This window comes from Lissotriton helveticus, chromosome 3_1 (assembly GCF_964261635.1).
Source record: "Lissotriton helveticus chromosome 3_1, aLisHel1.1, whole genome shotgun sequence".
Lineage (NCBI taxonomy): Eukaryota > Metazoa > Chordata > Amphibia > Caudata > Salamandridae > Lissotriton > Lissotriton helveticus.
The window spans coordinates 755,881,108-755,902,833 of NC_136061.1; the positions used below are offsets into that span (position 1 = coordinate 755,881,108).

Here is a 21,726-nt window from a genome sequence, read left to right on the forward strand (position 1 = left end):
CTGTGCGTAAATACTATTGAGCATCCAAGATATTGGTCTTTAACACGTTTGCTGCTTCGAACGTTCCGCGCCAGTGCGGAATGTTCGAAGAAACGGGCGGGGCTGCGACGGCCAACGGTCGTTCACAGCACAAGCCAGGTAGTGCTCCCGTCGGCCGTTGGCCGACGGGAGCACGGAACGGGTTAACAACTGGGCATTTGTCTCACAGTCAGTACCATCCCTGTTGGCTGATAGATTGTCCATGAGACATAGGAGCTATCTCTGAGCTATATAAGAGGGAAAGGTCAAAGAAAATGTCAGAAGGCACCAAAGCAGTTGTAGGGCATGGCAGATGGCAACCAGGCAAACTTGTTGGCAGAACATCCCAAACCTGAATGCCTTTATGGGGGTGAACGTTGTTCCATGGCCTACTTGAGGGCCAACATTTTGGAAATGGTCTCTGATGGGATAATCAAAACTAGCAGATGTTTAGGGGCCAGATGACAGTACAATATGCAGAATTCAGAGAAGAATTTGACTGCCTCCATACAAAATATTTTAAATACCTGCAAGTCAAGCATGCTCTTCTTCAATATAAAGATTTCGAGACTTGTGTTCATGAGTATTCCCACTAGAATTTAAAGTTCACACACAGAGAACACAATGCAGTCACCCACGGAGCGATGGGAGGAGATGTGTACTCATTGGAATAAGACAAATGGTCAGAAGCACAAGCCAAATAGTATAAGCATAGGATACAGGCTTATATAGCTAAAGATACTACATCAAATATATTATACTAGAAATAAACAAGTGCAAATTGGGTTGATCAAAAATGACTTAGCAAGGATGTGGTCAAAAGGGAACAAAGATATACACTTTATGGGAGTGCCCCCTGGTACTACGGTTCTGGGATAAGATACAGAACAACATTTCAAGGGTACTAGATACTTTCTCAGTCTCTAATGTGGTGATGGCGATGGCTAAATGACATATCCAATTGTGGAGAAGCAGGATTTCCCGTCGTATGACGAAAAGTCTAAAAATATAGACTGCTGTATGATGGCTGAGAAGGTGTGCCAAGAAGTTTGAGGAGATATGAGGTCCATGGAGAGACATGCATGGTTGATGAGACACAAGAGAGAGGCACAGACAAGAGGAAATGTGGGAAAATGGACTGGTAAACAGTGGTACTGACTAGTGATTAATTTATACAGGTGGTTTCCGTAGTCAGAACTGGCACTTAATTTTCAACATATGCACTTCTTACAGTCTGCTACAAGGTGGCACTGTTTATCGGATTTAGAGATGAGCACAGTAACAGTTGTTAAATATACATTAGAAATTACTAATATTTGCCCCCAAGCTATTATAGCTTTGGGGGCCTAGAATAGTCTGGATTATCACACTTGTAGGAGTGTAATGGTTAGTTGTGTTAGTACTGCCATTGGCAGTGCTGGCAATGGGAATGGGTGATGCAAGCTGCAGTGGCCCTACCACTTTTTTTTTCACAAACCAAGCACTAGGGGAAACTGCATTATGCATGGAACAAAGTGCATTAAATCATAAGCGACGGTAGAACGGAGGCTAAGAGGTGAAGGGAGTATGAATAGCAATGCAATTAAAGCAGCTGACTTGTGTTTTGGAGATTTTCTTTTTATTACACTTTGAAAATACAATAAAAATCGTTTACTAAAAGGACCATGTGTCAAAATGACGGTTTTAATCCTAACATTAACTACAGCTCTGTATTTTAAAACAAGCCCTTCGCATGCCTTTACTTCAGGCACCAAAATAATGCATGAGTAGTAACAGTTTGTACTCAATTTTATTTTTATGAATGGGCATGTCTTTTTTATGTTTTTATCAGGAATTTGAAAAAAGTGTATAGAAAAAAATATGACATTGAAACAAAAGCAAAAAACAAGGTAATTGGTGTTTACATATATGTATATCCACACCAAAATAAAACAGAAAGTCAGGAAATATAGGGAGCAATTAAATATAAATGTAGTCTCTCTCCCTTTCCATTTCTTATCAGTACAAAAAGGTAATCAAAGCAAGAAAGGGAGCAAATGTGACTTAACACACCTTGAAAAGGCAACAAGAAATGTAAAAACCTAAAAATCTTAATTGATTGAGGCTTTATTTAGTAAAATGTAATGCTAAAGAACACCATCTACCATTGTGTCATAATAATGTTATTAGGCTCAACAAACACAGATTGGATATATTTGCTTAGATACATTTTTCTCAATTGCAGACCACCTCTCTAGCATGGACCTCATTTAGGGGTCACCAGGGAATGCAGGTGCGACCCCTGGCTTGCCCCTTGCCATCCGTGGCACTGCTTCTGCAACCCCTGGCCTCAAAGGTGGCAAAATCAGTACCTGGAGCACAGGGTCAGCTATTCCTAATGGACGCTGGTTGGTGCTCCTATTGCCTGTTTTCTGTCATTTTCTTTATTATTATACAAATTGTGAATGATATTATTCTATTATTCAATATTAGTGTAATAAACAATGGAATACATTAGCTGGAATATGACCCTATCTGGAAGCTATGGTAAGTAAAAAATGCTGGTAAATGTATGTTGTATGCATGCTTGAGGGTGAAAGTGTGTTTAGGTGCACGAGAGTGTGTGAATGTGTTAGTATGTGTAATGCATGTCTGTGTGAGCCAAAGTAAAGGTCAAATGGTGTGCAATGTCACTTCTGCTACCCCTGGCATTTTGGTGAATTGACATCCATGTTCTCTAGAACCCTGGTAAGGGATGTTTAGTGCCTGATGTGGGATGTTCAGATTGGCTCAGTCAGTTTGACTCCTTACAATGCCCACTAATTACTCTTGTTTGTCTCCACTCTAAGCTTAGGGCAGAGACAAGACAAACAGATTTTTCCTGGGTGTATATGTGTGTGTTGAGTGAAGTTGGGGGAGGGTGTGAACAGTCTTATTGCTCCCATACTGCCAGGTGTTCACAGTTATCAATTTCTCTTCACAACATTATGCATCCTCACCTTTATCTCAAGACAATAATTGCCGGACAGACAATAAACAGTTGGTAATACCCTCTAGATAATCAGTAAATCTATGTTAATGTCCAAAACAGGGAACAGCAAAAGTTAATTAGTGCCCTAAATGGAAAGCGTAGATTGGCTTAAGCAACCAGATAAGTTGAAATGCTGAACATGAAGAGGAGGCAAGTGTCGGATCTAGGGGCTCATTATGATCACGGTTTTCCCGCATCCTCCGGGACGGCGGAAGCCACCGCCGGCCCGGAGGATGCGGGAAAACCGCTGCGATCCTACCAAAGACCCACCGCCACATTAGGATGGCTGGTGGGTCCTGGTTTAAGTCCGCCGCTTTTCCGCCGCGGTCGGCTTACAACCGCGGCGGAAAAGCTCTAATATGGTGGCGGTGTCTCCCAGACACCACCAGCCATATTAGGATGTGTCCAAAAAAATGCTTTTCCGCGGCGGGTTTTTCGCCGTGGAAAAGCATGTGGGACTTCACTGCGGGGGCCCGTTGCGGGCCCCCTGGGTGAAGGGGGGTGTGGGGGGTGCACATGGGGGGTACCTATGGTACCCCCTTGTATTTGTATGTAGAAATCGACAGGCACCGCATGGTGCCAGCCACTTTCTGCATACAAATGCAATGTATGCATTTTTACCATTGCGGCGGGTGCAGCTTGAAGCCGCACCCGCCGCAATGGTAAATATAGAGGATGTGACCGCCAGGGTGGCGGTCACATCCTAATTTCACAAGAGGGAACTCCGCAGGCCATGCGGAGGTTCCCTCCTACTCAGGGGTCCGTCCGCGATCGTAATGAGCCCCCTAGTTCGGTGATATTAAGTAAGTGGATGCTATAACCTTATTACCCAAATGATTTTAGGTGTTAACCGATGTAAACACTTTGAAGTCTTTGTATGTGATGTATTGTGTATCAAGTGTGTTCAAACACTTAACAGTTGACTGTTGGAGCCTAACAACTGAGCCAGGTCTCTTACTTCCAAAGACAGGGTCTGTCACTTTTTGTTCTGCCATTTATACATCAGAACTTGATAGAAAATTGTCAAGTTTGACAAGCGTCAATGTATGGATCCATGCAGCCGGTGGCATGCGGAATGTAACCAGAATGAGACTTCTCTCTTGTAAAAGAAACCTCTCTTTCATGTACCGCTTCTCAGAAGAGTGAATACCTCAAGTATATTTTGCCATGGTTGCTGATCATGCCAGTGCTCCAAGAATGATAATTAATGCTAGGGTGCACATAGATCATGTAGTGAGCATAAAATATATCTGCTTAACAAAATGCATCAATGTTATGCACGTATCATGTGGCAATGAAAATACATTGGGACACACTTCATAAATAATGTTGTGTGAATAAATTATTCTCCATGGTCAGCCAGCTTCACCGCAGCCTTCTGTGTCCTTTTATCAACTGACTTCATCCAGTGAAGTGTTTACATCCTCCATTAATGGACTTCTCCCAGGAAAGAGTTTAAATTACTCATTAAGGGTTGAATGTGGCTTACAGGAAAGATGATCTAGAGTAGGATTAAAGTTGACCAGAGTTGATGCACCAGCGACACCCTGTGTGACCTGCATTGCACCTATTAATGCAGTTATTTTACTTCCAGTACACTGATGTGCTAGTTCATTAAACCTCTTTTGTTATTCCATGCAGGAACATAAATTGATGCGAAATCAGAACCTCTCCGTACCAATGCTTCCAGACCTCAGTGAGGCAGCAGAACATGAAAGAGGTAAGGTACATAATATTTGTCAAGACCTTCTTAAATAACACGCTATATATTTAAAGTAAGAATTTTTTTTTTCAAGATTCTGAGGGGGTGAGAAACTAAACTAATTTTAAGTGTGGACCTACATGTACTTGAGAATGGCCATTACACCCCCCAGGCCTGAATTGTATACCTATTTGCAGGATTTCATACGTTTTTGTCTTATTTCTGCTGTGAACTTTTTTCTTGCTTTTGAAAAATTTAGTTTTTCTGGATACGGGTGAATAACCTGTTTACTTTCAATGCTAATCTATTAGCCAATTCACCATTTCAGGGAGCAGAATTTAAAAAAAATGATTATATGCGTGAGCCCACCCAGCATCAACACATAGGTTTGTTTGACTTTCCTAGAGTGGAATGCTGATCCCAAGAGACTGCAGGCATTTCAGTTAATCCAGTTGTCCACCTTAGTATTAATGCTATGTATTTAAGTTCTCGGTCCATTCATATTAGTCAATTGGTGACCAATATGAGTGGCTGAATGATGTAGGCACCAGAAAATAAAAACTGATTCACAGCTAACCATTAATCAATTTGCCCACAGCCATAAACCGATCTAATTTGTTGCTGTGAGAGAAAACATATTTTTTGTCATGATTCCCCACATTTTTCTGTCCCTGATAGAACCAGCTTGCCTTAGAGCCCTGCTGCAGGAACTGATAACAAATCCCTAGCTGGTTATTAACAAACCTTTTTCTGAAAGACAATGGTTTGGCCTTTGGCTGCAGGAAGGTAGAAGTGGTGTTAACCGCCTTCACCTATCAAGGTGTGTACATCTGAGAGGGGGAAAGCAAAAGTTGAAAATCCAAATGGTAGCTTTTACAGATCCTCCTTTGAAGTGGTGATCCCAAATGCTGCTCTCAGGGATAGGACTATCAGGAACCGAACCCAGTCATGCTCAGTGTCTCCTTTCCCTTCCTGCCTGTGCTCTCGTGGTGAAAGCTAACCTCTTCTAGCACTGGCAGAGGGAGGGAACCTCATCTCCATAGTGAAGTGGCTAGAAGGAGGGGAAAGGCTCCTGTGACTAGAAGTCTTGGGCCATTTTGGATGGGGGATGCTGTGAAAGTTTGTAATTAACTGAGAAAGGAAGTTTTGCAAAAAGGAGATGGAAATTATGTGAGAAAATTGCCAAGATTGGATATAGGGAATTATTCAGTTACAACTTGTGCAGAGGATAAGTTGGGGCCTCATCACCACCTCCTCACTGCTTATGGACCTGGGAAGATAACAGTGGAAGAAAGAAGACCCTGCCTTACTGATGAGAGACAAAAAACCCATGGATTCCTGATTCCTACTGGCAGCCAGGGACTAGTACTGTTATCCAAGAGGTTGACCTCCTGTTATTCCCACAGTGTTGCAAAAGTCAGAAAGACTCCTGACTTCAGTTGTGGCCAGCTGGCCCCTGTGGACTAGAATCTGCAGGGCATCTGTCTTAGGAGTGCTGGCATAGAGAGAACCTGAAGGCTTCAGGCATGACCAGAAACAACTTTCTGCGCCGTTCAAGAACATTTGGACGCAGTCATTATTTCCTCCCCCCCATGAGGGTTGGGATAAGGTGCTGAAGCTTCTCCATAGAAGGTATGCCCTCAGAAGCCATGAAATCATGGTTTGTCCTGCACAGATCCTCGTGGCACACAGAAAAAGACTTTAGAAGAATATCATGGAAAAGATATCGAGCTGAGTGGAGTCATGCTCAACCACAGCTTCTAGCCTTTAATCCACAGATAGATCTCCAGAAACAAATAAGTGGCTAAGTCTTACTATACAACCTTAGACTGTGGCACAGTTGGAGGCAGCGCATTTGCCCCTGCAGTGAAGTGACTTTGACAACTATGAAAATCTTCTTTGTTTGGAGTTTTTGACAGAAAAACTGAACATTTCAGTGGGAGCTCAACAGCAATCTGGTCTGACTTAGAGCAACACTCACTGCTCATTAGCAAACTGGGACTTTCAATTAGGTCTTTTTGTTTTCCTAAACATTTCTGGTTGCAAAGAATCTACTACAAATGTATATTTTTGGGCATCTTGATGTGAATCTTCCAGTAAATGTTTGCAAACACCCAGAAACTTCCAACTTAGTGAGTATTCATTGTCAGGCTCCCTCCAAGAGGCCACAGGGCAGGCAGTGGCTACTCGGTCACAACCGTGCGGATTGAGTGTTTTTTCCACTGCTGTCTTGGCCGACCGCACTATGACTATGAAATCTGGGTCAAGTTCCAGCCTTTCTGCATTTTACACTCAGTGGTAGCGAGCAGTTGAAGCCTTCTCAGGGAGGTTAGTGTGGAGGTACCCAGGCTCAGTGAACAACACCCCCGCAGCAGCAGCACAATAATATCAATGTTCAGCCCAGTGCTTCTCTTTGTATTCAAGATAAGTATAATATTACAAGGAAAACATAGAATTCAACTACACATACAATAATGCAAGGATACCCATGTATCATATCTGAGTCTTCATGTTTTCAGGGGTCTTGTCAAGCTTCTCAGCTACCACTCCACCTGGCCCTCATGGGTGCCCTCCCTTTCTGTTAGTTCACACCTCCAAGGTCCAGAGTGCAAAGTACTTCCTATGAGTCTGGTCGCATTCCCCACGTTCGGTCTCAACATTAAGTCCCTCTGGCCTAGGCCCTTCTAGTCTCTCACCAAATGCGTAGGAGCAGCACTGCACCTCGTTCAGCCATTCCGCAGCAGATCCTCACCTGCAGCAGAGAGTTTCCATATATCACATGACACTTATATTGGGAGTTGCGCAGAAGCTGGCCATGTCACATGTTAGTCAGAGGGTTGTAGCAGATGCAGATGCTTCTGCCATGTCCCTCTTCTGGACAGACAGTGGTTGATCTCTGCTCAAGAAGCAATTTACTCTGATTACTTGGTGCTTCTTCTTGGGCGTGATGAGAACATGCCAAGATGTGATGCTTCTTTTGTTTGGCAGTCACCAAGCGCTAACTTTGACACACAATGCACTGAGGCGACAACCTTGATTGTTCACAAGAGAACCCCATGGGCACTTCTCAGGTCACTTTGTCTGCAGCTTAGGTCTGGACTCAACAGCTCACTTTGGTAGTGCCACGGTCACCCAGTCCACTTGTGGAACATACAGGCCACCAGCAGGCACTTATCCCAGCTTGGTCAGGCCTATCACTTGGATACATGGTACTATGGTAGCTACAACAAGGGTTAATTTTTGAAGATCGCACTGCCCAGACCGGCAGTACTGTGATTCCTTCTGCACAGTTACTTGATGAGTTTCTGTCAGATTGACCATACCTCAGGTCAGTTTTGGCAGTCCCTTCCATTAGCAGCTCCTCCTGTGGGGTTGACACTTCCTTTGCTCACTGACTGGCAGGATGTCTTAGCACCCAGGACAGTTCAGTAATTTCTTCTCATATTGGCATCCAAGCGATGTTTCCTCACCCCTGGAGAGTTGGCTGTCAATGCAACACCAACCCTTGGCTGCATCAAAGTCTCTAAACGCTCTATGAAGTATCCCATCCTCAGTAGAAGATTCCACAACACCGATCATCAATGGATCTTGGGCTACCATCTTTATACCGATTTTGCAAATGCTGGATGTGTATCCCAGGTCTGTTTCATTGGAACCATTTGGGTCAGTTTCCATTTCATGTGTCCTGGCCAGCCAACCTTCCAGACATGACCTTTGCCTGCAATACTGCTCTGCCCAGCAGGACAGTCATCTCCAGGTGGAGTGAGCAGGCTGCACCCAACCATTTACAACCCCTACTCAAAGAGATCAGGAAGAAAGAAACAAATCTGAGTCTTTTCAAATGACTTCATTCCCTAACAACTGATTCTGCAGGCCTCATCCTGCGCCCCTTGCCATCTATCTAATAGCAGCTTCAGTCAGAATCATTTACAGCCCAGTGTATCAGGAACGGCCCTGGCACTTCTGAAGAAAGCCTGCTTCCTCTTTCCTTACTATAGCGTCTGCTGTTCAGCCCTCTCTGCTAGCTGATGTCAGCAATACATATATGCTGTCAGGGGGAAACGAAACACTCCTCTATTTTGTAATCTGGTCCAGGCCGTGGGCCTCCAAAATGGGACTCACCGGCCTCTTTCACTCGTGTATGGCACACCCTCAATCTTAGTACAATGTGTGATGTGGCGGCATTCAAGAACTCCAGGTTCATCGTGAGCAGTGGAACTTTGGATGAATGGGCATGTAAGCTTAAATGTCTTACAGATAAAAAGGTCTGTCATTATTATTCACCAGCTATGGCATGCTGACACCACTGTGCTCCACGCATGAAGCCAGTGAGGGGATGGTAGTCCTCTGTCACTATGAGGGTATTCTTGGTGCAACATGACAGAGCCGTACATCAAGCTAACAATTTTATTTTATTTTCAAAAAGAAATTCTCACAGCGGGATTTTCTTTTTGAAAATATAAAAAATTACCTTTTTGCTTTAGGAACATTCTCCCATGGTGTGGGTGACACCTCAGCGTTACGTTTTTCATGGCAGGGATGACAGTAAAAACTGGCCACGTAGCCTTCCACTCTAAATTGGGTGGGTGGACAAATGGCCAAACCTCAGGCAGCTCTTACTCCGTTGGGCTTTCAGACGTGTGTGTTGGTGGCAGAGACAGAGTAGTCTCCGCAGTCCTCACATTGAAGGTCTGTCTGACTCTAAATGAGGCAGATGGATCTTCAGGTTGACGAAAAGGGTGCTCCGTTGTATTTGTGACAGAGTACTCTTCCTGCCAACATATATATACAGCCCATAGGCTTTTTTGCCAAATAAACTGCTATAACAATTTTATTCAAGTTTATTCTGTGTGTTTTAATGCATTACTTTTTCCACATAGGATTCAGCTTGCAATCCAAAATCCATTTTAAGATGGTTAGCTATTTTCAATGAAACAAGGTCCTTAATGCATTTCAGGCTTGAATGTGCTCTTCACAAGATAGCAGCTCCCACTGAATCAATACGTATTCTGCTTCTGCCATCCCCACCTTGTATAATTGAAAACAGCTAAACTTACTTTATAGTTGCATTGTGGTCTTACCAGTGTTACATATTGTTGGTGTCTGGAGGAGTTTCAATAGTCCTTTATTCGGTATTTAAAAAATACCATAAAAGTGCAAGTTATACAATTAAAATACAATAAAATACAGATCATGACAAAATACATTAGAAACAATTGACCGGGAATTCATTCAACACAGCCCTCTTGAGTTCCTGAGTCTTAAAGCAACCTTAATAAAATTCGTAGTACATGACAATGTGAGGGGATCGTTGGCCCTTTGCAAGAGTAAAAGAGAGACCTTGGCTTGTCTAAACTTCGCCTGTTTTAAAATCCTTACTAAAAACTACGCCTGTGTAAAGCATAAAATGAACATAATAGTACAAAATGAAGGGTATCCTGCGGAGACCTATTGTCACAGCCGCAGGGACACTTCTGCTCAACAGTTACAGTAAAACCTGGAGGATCAGCCAGTAGATCATGTAAAAGCTTGAGCCTAAAACGAGTAATTAAAAATCTTTCCTGTGCATTATACATAAGAGCGAGATAAGGTTCCATTCCTTCCCCTGTCTTTACCATTCTATGCGCACAGACTGTGGTCTTCCTACCTTCCGTGGCAGCTGTACGTGAGGCTACCATATCCAAGAAGATTCTTTTAATTCTCAGTTTGTCTTGAGGGATGATTGCCGTTGGGTTAGTAAAAAGATCCTTACACCCAATTCCCTCAAGGGTAGTCTTCACGTATTTTAGCCACTGGATACTCATTCCTTTGTCCCTATCTATACAGTCTCTAATAATTTGTCTGCTCAGATCTGCCTCCGTGTTGGACCAAATTTTTAACCAGGCCATAAGGGGCCTGACCTTGATCAAGTCCTCAATATACATCCTTCCTAGTTCCTCATGAATAATATAGGCGGGTGTATTTTGTGGGGTTTTGAGCACTTTTCTCAGTTATTTGTTCTCCTCTATCTGTACCTGATGGGTGCTTATAAAACCCCAGACTTCAGATCCATATACCACTTTGGAGCAACAGATTGAGCTGTACAAGTTCATAACCACTGACCCAGCCTTCGTTCATAGTTCATTATGGCCCCGGTCGAGGCCACTAGTTTGGAACACCGCTCGTCAATTAAAAGTTTAAAATGTAAAAACCCATCAAATAACATACCAAGGTAGGAGAAGGTCTGTACCTGCTCCATTTTATGTGTGCCTATTTTGTAAGAGAACTCCTTGCAGGGTTTGGATCCAGCCAGTATAACGTAGGACTTAGTTAGGTTAGCCGATAAATCTAATGTGTCCATAAAACTGACAAACCAATCTATCAGACGCCGAAGACCATTGGGGGTGCGGGCTAAGAGAACCGCATCATCTGCGTACAGCAGCACTGGGACCGGGCGGGAGCCTACTGTGGGAGAGTCTACTTTCAGTGTACCTAACGCCTAGTCTAAGTTGTTAATGTACAAGGAAAACAGGAACGGGGCCAGGATGCATCCCTGTCTTACCCCACTACTGCAAGGGAAAGGTGCCGTCGTGCTCCCTTTCAGATTAAAACGCACTTTAGCGGAGGTATTCCAGTGCAGTGCTCTCAAGATATTTACCAGGCCCTGGTCAACCCCTACCCTGATCATCAAAGCCCACAGCTTCTCTCTATTGACATGGTCAAAGGCTGCGGTGAGGTCCATAAACCCTAGATACACTGCATCATTACTGGCTAGGGTATATTTGGCCACCAATAGGTAAAGGTTCAGGCACTGGTCCATCGTTGATCTCCCTGCCCTGAACCCATACTGGGTGTCAGTAATGATTTGATGTTCATCGGCCCAGTCCATGAGGCGCGTTAGGACCACTCGGCCCAGGACTTTAGCCGTCACATCGATCAGTGATATGGGACGATAGCGATAGCACTGGGGATTGTCCCTGTTCCCTTTTTTTAAAATGGGGACTATTGTTGCCGCTGACCATGAGCGCGGAAGGCCGGTTGCAACTGCAGCATTTATCACCCTTGTAAGAATGGGAGCCCACATGTCTACCATACTTAGATAAAGGTCTGGTGGGATACCGGCTGGTCCGGGTGCTTTGTTTCGTGTTAGGCCTTGAATACCCACATCGATTTCCTCCAAGGTAAATTCAGTCGAAGCAACCCACGGGCAGCCCTTCACATCATCCTGGTTGTTCTCAACCGTATGATTATATAAACTTTTGAAATGGTCAAACCATTGTTCCGGGAGAATGGTTGTGCCAACTTCTGGGGCGTTCGCGTCCTGGAAACATGGGTTATTTATTATTTTCCAGAAAGCACTAGTGTCCCTTCTGTCTGCTGCGTCCCTTAAATCATCCCAAGCTTGTGATTGGAGGGAACATTTCCTGCATTTGATCGCCTTTTTATATGCGGTCCTACACTGTGCAATTTGTAACTTATCCCGTGAGATGGTTTTCAGGCTCACTTTTAAATCTTTCTGTGCCCGGGAGCAATCTTTGTCAAACCATCTGGGGGTGATGTTAGCTTTCCCATGCGAAGTAGTCTTTAGTAGCCCTTCTATCAAGTGCGCCACTGCCTCGAATGCGTTAACCACGGCAGGTCCCTCCACGGATATATCAAGGCACACCCCAATCTCTTCCTTACCTTTCTCCATTAGGGATTTATAAAAAACGTCCCCATCCACTTTTGACCATCTAAGTCGTTTCCCCTGGTCCGTTACCCTCTCGATGCTAGCTGCCACTGCGCCTCTCCTTGTGCTTCTGGGGGACAAGTCTTTTATCTCCAAGACTAGAGGGTTGGGATCGCTAAATATGCTCCATTCAATCTCAACCCCTCTTATCCAGTCCTTAAATAGACTGGAGACCACTACATAATCTATAAAGGAACTGCACCCTCTGCCCTTAAATGTTGGGTTGATCTCACGTCCGCATTCTAAGGCCACCAGATCACTTGTGTGCACTAGAGCGTGACTTTTCAGAACCCTGTCTAGTTCCGTCCCCTCACTGGAGTGCTCAAAGTGTGGACCTTTTTCCACCGTACAGCGAGACCAATCGTCGTTAACAGGTCTTAAGTTAGGGCACAAGTGGCAATTAAAGTCACCCGCTAAGACCACACACGGGGCCACTGCTGTCTTCCACAAGGCAATCTCTACAATTAATCTGTTATCTAATTCACATATTGTGGAACCCTTCCCCTTCACTGCTACTGCTTTATACAGATTAATCAGGATCACATTTAGCCCATTTGTACCCAACCCAAGGGCCTGCATATTGTTTGTGATCCAATTTAAGTTAGTCCACACTCCTTCCAGCTGCAAATCCACGTATATGAGTAGCCCTCCCATAGCTCTTCCCGAGGCTGATTTCTGTGCTGGCACCGAAAAACACTTATACCCTGCTAAATTAAAGGGATAGCAGTCCACCGCCCAGGTTTCCTGCAAACAAATTACCTGAAACCTGGTGATGTACTGCCTCCATTCCTGGTTGTCAAATTTGACTGACAAACCGGCTATGTTCCATGATACCAATTTGAGCCCCTCCTGCGTTTGTCTCTCAATGGGGTAGGGTGTAACTAAATTATCATATTTATCCTTTCGCCATTTAGGTCCTCGTTAGACCCTGACCGATTATATAAATCGTCTGGACGCTGAGGATGCCGAAAGGTATAGTCCGGGCCCAGTGAGTCGTCACTCCCTGGTAACCTGACCAGCAGGCCAGAAGGATTTCCTGTAACCGGGGAAATTTCGTAGGATTCAGAAGGGGCCTATCCGGGGGTTCCAAGTCGTGGGTAGAGGGAATATTCAATACAGGGTGAAAAAATGGGGTTGCAGTCTGGGGGATGTCGAGGGAACTACCCTTATCCTGAGGGCAGTACTTGAGAGGGGCTCTAGCACTCTTCAGTCAATCCAGCTCTTCTAAGGACGTGAGGGGATCAAATCTACTCCTCAAGCTTAGTGCTCCTTGGTTTCCTGTGAAGACATGTGGCATTGGGTGGTAAAGGCCCTTCCCGCCAAGGAAGCTATCACTTCTACTTCGGAGTGCAGGGTCTTGTCCAAGTCTGGAGGTTCCCTTTGGGTAAAAGAAACCCAGTGGTAGAGATCTAATATTGCTTAGTTGGCTGATCGGCCCCAAACTTAGTATATGGTCGACTGCTCTGCGATCCCTGAAATTTACTACCACGCAGTCACCAGTAACATCCTTAAGCCTATTCCCCAACCAACTCACCCTCTGAACAAACAACATTTCCCCCTGTTTGTTCCCTGTTAACGGCCTATTCCTGTTCAACCAGAACAGGACTTTATTCTTCAGCTCGTCATAGACTTCTGTACAGTCGGGCTTCAGCTCTGGGACCCCCGTGAGTATGATAACATATGGGACCGCCTCCGTGGGTAGGTTTATACACGGTAATCTGTTGACGGTCACCTTAGTGGATATCTCTTTCGGTTGGGATGGACGTGGTGAGTCTAGAGGGGGCTGCTTGTGGGCTCCAACTTGTGGCAAGTTTGTTGTTGGGGCAGATGTTGCTTCACCTGTACTTAAAGTGGATCTGTTTGGTGCACTACTAATGTATGGCTGATGGGGCGTTAAAGGCAGTAATGGGCGAGTATTAACAGGGGTTTGCCCAGCTAGGAGTCTACTTGCTTGTACAGCAGGCGGATTCATGATAGTTGTCTCAGCAACAATAGGAATAACAGATGGTGCAGTAGACAAAATGCTGCCCGCACCCACCCCCCTCGTCTTCACTAGGGTTACCACGTTGTCTAGCCTGCTCATGATTAATTTCATCTGGGTATTGATAAGCTGCTCAAAGTGGTTCTGCAGATCACTAATTATTTGAGAAACCCAGCTCGGGGGTACTTGTGGGTGCGTTGCTTGACCCGTATTTTCCCCTGTAACCACAGTAATAGAAGCAGTCGGGACCGAGATGATTTTGCCCTTCCTCTGCCGAGGTTTCCTGGTTCTAGTCCCCTTTTTCTTTGCAGTGTGTGACTTTCCCCCCATTCTACTTATCTCTGGGCCGTTGTTATTCACTGTCTGAGCGCAAAGGATATCTGTGGTAGGAAACACTAATAGAGTGTTAGGAGGGGTCATTGCCATGTCAATCTCAGACTCTTGGGACAAGGAAATGAGGTCAAGTTGCGGGGTTAATGACAGGCGTCTCTCAGTTTGCTCAATTTCATTAGAGACCTCGCCAATAGCTTTACGCAACATTCTATCTATTGCGGTGGGCTATGCGGGCATGGGGGGGGTTCCCTTTGGTTTGGTCACAGAACGGGATTTAGGTGGATTGTTGAGACTCGATTTGGAGGACCTTGTTTGCACAGTGCCAGCCATTGTGTTTGGATTCTGTAAATGGAATGACTGGCAGACTATACACGACTCAACAACAACTTCTGGACACAAAACCAACTGTGATCAACGCGAGTATTACTCCGAACCACCCCAGCTAATCCGACGCAAACGCACAGACTGACCAGAACCACCGCCTGATTAAATAAAAGAGTCTCGAGGTAAGTACCCAGTCCAGTCAGTCCCACACGGTAGAACTACCTCTCTTCAGGCCAACAGCTAGTTCCTCTCTCACTCTCAGTGTTCCAGGAGCACTACTCAGAGGGGGGGGCCCAGCACGGCCCCTGATGGCTAAAGACAGCCCGCCCTTTGCCCGGGCTTAGCCCGGCGCCCGCCCGCGCGCGTCCTGCATCGCGGGAGTACGCAGGTGGTTAACTCCTCCTGATGAAAAAGGGGGGAGGGGCTGCCGGTCCGCTGCCGGCCCCCCTGGTTCTTGAGGCTTTGAGTCCTGGATGTTGCCTGCCCCACGCTGCTGGCCACGAACACCACAAACGCGACGCGTCTCGCGCAAAGTGGGAGGAGCGAGAGGTTGATGAACCCCCGGTAACAAGGGGGGAGGGGCTGCCGGTCCGCTGCCGGCCCCGCTGGTTCCTGGGGCTTTGAGTCCTGGATGTTGCCTGCCCCACGCTGCTGGCCACGAACACCACAAACGCGACGCGTCTCCCGCGAAGCGGGAGGCGCAAGAGGTTGATGAACCACCGGTAACAAGGGGGGAGGGGCTGCCGGTCCGCTGCCGGCCCTGCTGGTTTCTGGGGCTTTGAGTCCTGGATGTTGCCTGCCCCACGCTGCTGGCCACGAACACCACAAAGGCGACGCGTCTCCCGCGAAGCAGGAGGCGCGAGAGGTTGATGAACCCCGGTAACAAGGGGGGAGGGGCTGCCAGTCCGCTGCTGGCCCGCTGGTTCCTGGGGCTTTGAGTCCTGGATGTTGCCTGCCCCACGCTGCTGGCCACGAACACCACAAACGCGACGCGTCTCCCCTGGAGGAGTTTATTTGAAGTCCCCTGTGAATCTGTAACTAAAAAAGTAACGTTAAGGTTGTCCTTTGCTCTGTCAGTTGTTACAGTCACCTCACAGATGACTGATCACTAAGTGGCCAGTTGTTGACAGCACCCCGCCTTTCTGAGACTATAGACCAATCCATTATCCTTTGAAAGGCAGCCAGGTATGCGTTTTTGAGCCTCTTGAGGAGATGGGTTGCAAAACTGATTCTAAGCCAGGTTTGACTTTGACAGCACAAAGTACATTTTTACAGAGTTACTTTTTCACTAAAATTATGAAAAATCTGATTTTACTTGAACTCTTTAAACGTGACGCAAATTTCGCCGTTGTGCGGGAGTTCTATTGAGAGGGCGGGGCCGCGTCTGCCAACGGAATGTGCAGCACTACCAAGGTAGTACTCGCGACGACAGTTAGCCGACCCGCGCACGCAAGGGGTTAAAACGGATTTTAAATGCTCAGTGAAAATAGGTTTGATTCATTTTGGTAGTATTTTCTCAAGTGAAAATACAAATTATGAATCTAATTTTTCCCAGGCCTCTACCTGGCAAATGCAGCCAAAACCGGCATAGTGAACTCTTGGGTCTTCAGTCAATGTTAGGAAGCTTCACAGTACTTATTTCGTACATAGATTATGTTGCTTTTTATATTCTAGACACTCTACTCTGTGGACTTACAAGACACATTTCCAGGAGTATCACTATATTAAAATATGTCTTTCCTACATAGCAGAGGCACCATTCCGTTTCATGTGTTGTTGCGGTGCTTTTAAATTGCAGCCCCACATAAAAGCCAATTTATTCCACACTGCTATAAGAAATAATTATAGATCAGTTGTACTTGGTGCTGTATATTTTACCACCGTCCTGAACAGAGAAGAAAGAAGGCTCCTACCTCTCAAAATCTTCAACTGTATTGAAACAAAGAAACGCACCAGATGCAGCAGTTAACAGCAGGATTCCAAACTCCCCTAAGAGGGCAAAGTGAGGGAAACCTTCATCACATACTATAGGTCTGTTCATAGAATCATATCTTTGGAAGAAATATTGATGATCACCAGTGTCAATAAGAATGTGAAACTTCAAGCAGATGATGTCTTTCACTCTCCCTTTGCTGATCTAGGGGTGCATTTTAAAGGCTGATCATGGAATAGGGCCAGTAAATGGCAACTGATTGGTTTACAAATAAAGGGACATTTTCACCTGTAAGTCTGGGAGAGTTATCTAATTTGCCTCTTCTTGAAAATGTGCTCAGTCCGACATGTCTAGATACCATCCCTTCACAGATAGTATGCTGTGTGGGTACAAGAGAAAGAGCAGGTCCAGTACTTCAGGGCTCTTCTTAGGTCTCAGACAGTAGGTTCATTTCTCTTTTGGCCTTGCACAGGTCAAGTACTATTGTGAAGAGGGTACTGGGGATGACAACATTTTGCCTGTCACCAGCTTGTGGGTGTGGATGACTCCTGGCCCCTCCCTGAGCAATAAAGTAAAATATCCTAGGGGTAACTCTACTCACTTTGCAGCTTTTCCTGGGCGATTTACAGCAAACAATCGCCTAGTCCCCCTCTCTGCCTAAATCTAAGATAGTGAAATCCTTACACCCTTGTGCAGAGCCTATGTGTCCACCTCAGAGGTGGTGCCAGGAAAATGAGCAAACCCCTCCTTTGAGGTAATTTCAAATCATTTCTGGGGCAGCTCCCTCTGAACTGTGAGTTAATCCTTTCTGATTTGAAAGACAAGGAATGGGCATGTGCAGGGCTTATCTGGCATCTGTCTGGGACAAGGAAGGCCTTCCCTTGTCTTAAAATACGTACGTTTCTGGGAATTGCAAGAATGGCCATTCTGCCGCAGAACAGAAACACCTCCCCATACCCAAGCCTTTGTCTTCTGCTGTGAGAGCAGTTTCCACACCTCATTCAAATCTGTGCTCTCAGAGGACTTTTGGCAGCGGAAAGGTGACTTTCTTAAAGTACCCTTTTCCTCAATATTGATTAAAAATCAAACATAACTAGTGAATTGTGCATTTAATAAATATTGCAAGAGTCCGGAATTAACCTTTTTAGTTGTTTCCTAGACAGAGAAAGGATTATTAGATTTCATATTGCATCCCAGTGTTTTTTGATGGAACAGTCAGGCTTGCAACACTGAAAATAGCTTTTAAAGCGTTTTCATTGTAAGCACATGTTTAACATTACATTTGGAGGTGTTCAAATTGTAAGTACCATCCTCCCTGCCTTAAGAGCAGTAAGGCCTACCTATGGGTGACTAATTAATATTTTAAATGAAGGTTGTGACATGCCAAAAGGGTTTATTTTGACAGGTCAAATTGCAGTTTAAAAGCTGATTAAGTTAGGTAACAATAGTAGTCCTGAAGCCATGTTTTACAATGTCACTGTAGTGCTGCAATCCACTAGTGTCATTTAACTTACAGGCCGTTGGTACATTCTATGCCATATACTGGTGACTTACATGCAAGTTAAATATGCCATTTAAAGGTATACCAATTTCAACATGTTGAAAAGAGTAGCACAGGCACTTTGCCACTGGTTAGCAGGGGCAAGGTGCTCAGAGTTCTGCAGCCAGCTAAAACAGATAGGGCAAACATCTGAAGGTACTCCATGCAAAAAATTATCATTTCCTACTCTAACGTTCTGTCACCTTCTGAAGTAAACCCTGAATTCTCAACCAAGCAGCTGCTGGTGAATCAAGAGAACCAAGTGAATGCTTGGTCTTTCTCACTGGAGTGTAGTAGCCCAAAGAGCCCTGATGCATACGTGGTTAACAATAGTGGTGTAGCAAGGTTAGCATGGGCCCTTATGCTAGCTGTGACAATTGAGCCCTTTCCTGCCCAAGGGCTGGGTAGCAATAAACAAGCATAATTGGGGTGTAGTTGGCACCTCATGCATCTAAACCCCAGTGCCACTACATTGCTGCTTTTGGTGTAGCTCCTTAAAGCCTGGTGAACAACATTATCCTTTACAGCTAATACCCACCAATATCTGGCTGTCCACTCTTAACTTACTAGGGCTCATTACAACGTGTTAGATCAAGCTTATCGAGAATAAGTGACTGTTTTATTTTTTGTGCAAAATTAAAAGTGTTTTTCGAATTAAAAATAAAAACTGACATAGAGGCCCTTCCTGGCTAAGCGTGCAGGCCAAACCTAGAATTGTAGATAAAACTTTGACTTGTGCCCCTCATCCCTATGACGTGCGCCATGCTTTTGCTATAGCAAGTCGGTGATAACAATGTTGGCCATTTATTGTCACTGCATGCTGTAAATTATGCTTAAAGTAAATTGCTATTTAAACAAATTTCGCAAACAATTACAAAGATGAATTAAAAAATGATCGTGATTTTAACTTTAATTAATTATTAGGTGCATTGTAAACTAAGTCATTTATTGTATGTTTACATCATACATTTAGCAGCAGAAAAGCATTTTTTTAAAGAATGCTAGATGAGCAATGGAAATCAAGCGCGGCCCTTTATTGAGCCTTTTGATATTTTACTAGTGCCTTCTGCGTCCACTGACTGCTTCGGTCTATAGAAGTACCATGCAGAGAGCTCTGCTGGGATGGATAAGCCACCAGCGGTCTAAAACAGGACGCCTCGGCCTACTGTTGTGGTCCAGTGGTGGCTTATCGCCAGGCACGCATTGCCTACGTCACATCCTCGCGGACGAGGAGATCCACTCTAAACACAGCAAAGGCATGGAGAATACAGGTTTATGTTCACTTCTCATTAATATTAGCATTAAAATAGTATTGACTGCTTCTTTTTCCGAAAATAATATGAAGAAAGCTGTTTCGCCTTGGTGAAAAGCAGATCACCGACTGTTCTGTGGTGACCAGAGAGCACTTGTCAGCATGAACGCTTAAGAATGACGCTGTGAGGACGTAACGTAAACGATGGAGAGTCTGTGTGCATTAGAACGTCTGTTTTAAGTCCGGTGTATGTTAAAAGTGTTTTTACTCCTGTACCTGATTTCACCTGAGCTGAATAATTGAAAGTTTATGCTGTGAAATTTCCCTCAGGTCCTTCCCCGGTTTCTCCTTTGTCCACTGATGAAGAAGAGGGAAAAGTTAACGGAAACTCTGACAGCATGCCCAATATTTCGGATTTATTACTACGAAAGTTACGGGTGAACAAATCTCTTCCTGGAAGGTAGGTGCGCGCCGCAAAGCATTCAATGGAACCCACGGTCTAGGGGAGGGATCAGATTACGCCCAGGGACGAGCAGGGTAACTAACGTCCAGGGTGTATACACCCAGTGAATCGATTGTTATAATTTACTGGGTAGCGCCTTTTCTGTTCTTTCTGTTTAAGGCACACAAAAAGAAGAAGGTATCAATAGGACGTCATCATAAATTATGTAATAACATATCGGTTTAAATTTCCTTTCTGCATAATAATTGTGAGCTGCACTTAATGAGGAAGATAGGGTTGTATGACGTTGCAAATATAGATTTTTACACATTTCTCTGAAAAAAATGCAGCTTCGTAGAGTTTAAAACTTTTTTTATTTGTTTTGGAACAGCTGCATGAAAGTCGTGACTTCGGGTCAGCTTGTATTGCACTCATTGCAAATATTCGGTAACTTCGCTCTGCATTACATGAGGCCCTATTCGTACTCTCACGTGTCTGTGTGAGTAGCAGTCACGTGGGAATATGAGGGAAGTAGTCATAAAGTGTTAGAACAAGGACTGTGACCTCTGTGCACCTTTACTGAGAGAGAGAGTTGGACGTGTAACAGTTCGTAAAAGGTTATATTAATGGGGAACAACTTTACAAGTACGTTGGTGGATACACCCATGGTCATGTATTTAAATCACATCTTTTTTGGCCTAGGATGAGCTTAACGAGCCACTGAATAGCAGGAACAACAATGCCAAATATTTACTTAAAAATGTTTGGCTTTGGAATCACTGTAAAATATGCTTTTATAGGAACAAAGGATAAATGTAAACAAGAGACAAATGGAAATACCCATTACAATCTAATGGGATTCCTAGCCCTCAGCGTCCGTCAGGCGCGACAGATCCCCCCTTCAGTGCAAAGTAGCAGTTATCTTGCCAGGTTCAACTGTGATAATGCGTGACGTGTCCTCAATAAATATGAAACGCTAGCTTGTAGTATGTATTTTGCTGAAATACGTGTCCTCAATAAATATGAAACGCTAGCTTGTAGTATGTATTTTGCTGAAAAACATAAAATTGCTTCCAACAGTAATAAAAAACAAACATATATGGGATGTGTACGAGTTTATTGTTGACATTTATATCTCATAGATAATTAGGTTTAAATAAAGTTAATATTCTTGAGACTCACAGGGACTTCTAGTTGATGCCATCAGTTCTTTAGGACTAGGTGGCACGTTGGACTTAAACCAACATGAGAAGTATTTGCACTGATTTAACATTAGCTTCCATTAGGAGCTGACTATAAATTGCAATTGCTCCTTGTTTGCAAAGGCATCTACTGCCCAAAATCAAGTTAAATGTCAGATGATTACACTTGAAAAAAATCCACAAAATCTGTTTGCACCGTTACTCTCCATTTTCCCCACAAATTTTCTAATCTGGAACAAAAACAAATGCAATGGACAGAGCAAATATTATTTGTGCCGAGG

General features: G+C 44.5%; 1 protein-coding gene across 1 annotated transcript in view; it reads left to right on the forward strand.

Annotated features, from left to right (window-relative positions):
• IRAG1 (inositol 1,4,5-triphosphate receptor associated 1) overlaps window positions 1–21,726 on the forward strand; it is a 589,242-nt gene that overhangs the window by 424,719 nt on the left and 142,797 nt on the right. Inside the window, exons 9-10 of the mRNA XM_078680946.1 lie at window positions 4,670–4,748; window positions 20,132–20,261. Coding sequence (XP_078537072.1) covers window positions 4,670–4,748; window positions 20,132–20,261 — 209 coding nt within the window. The remainder of the gene's footprint in view (window positions 1–4,669; window positions 4,749–20,131; window positions 20,262–21,726) is intronic.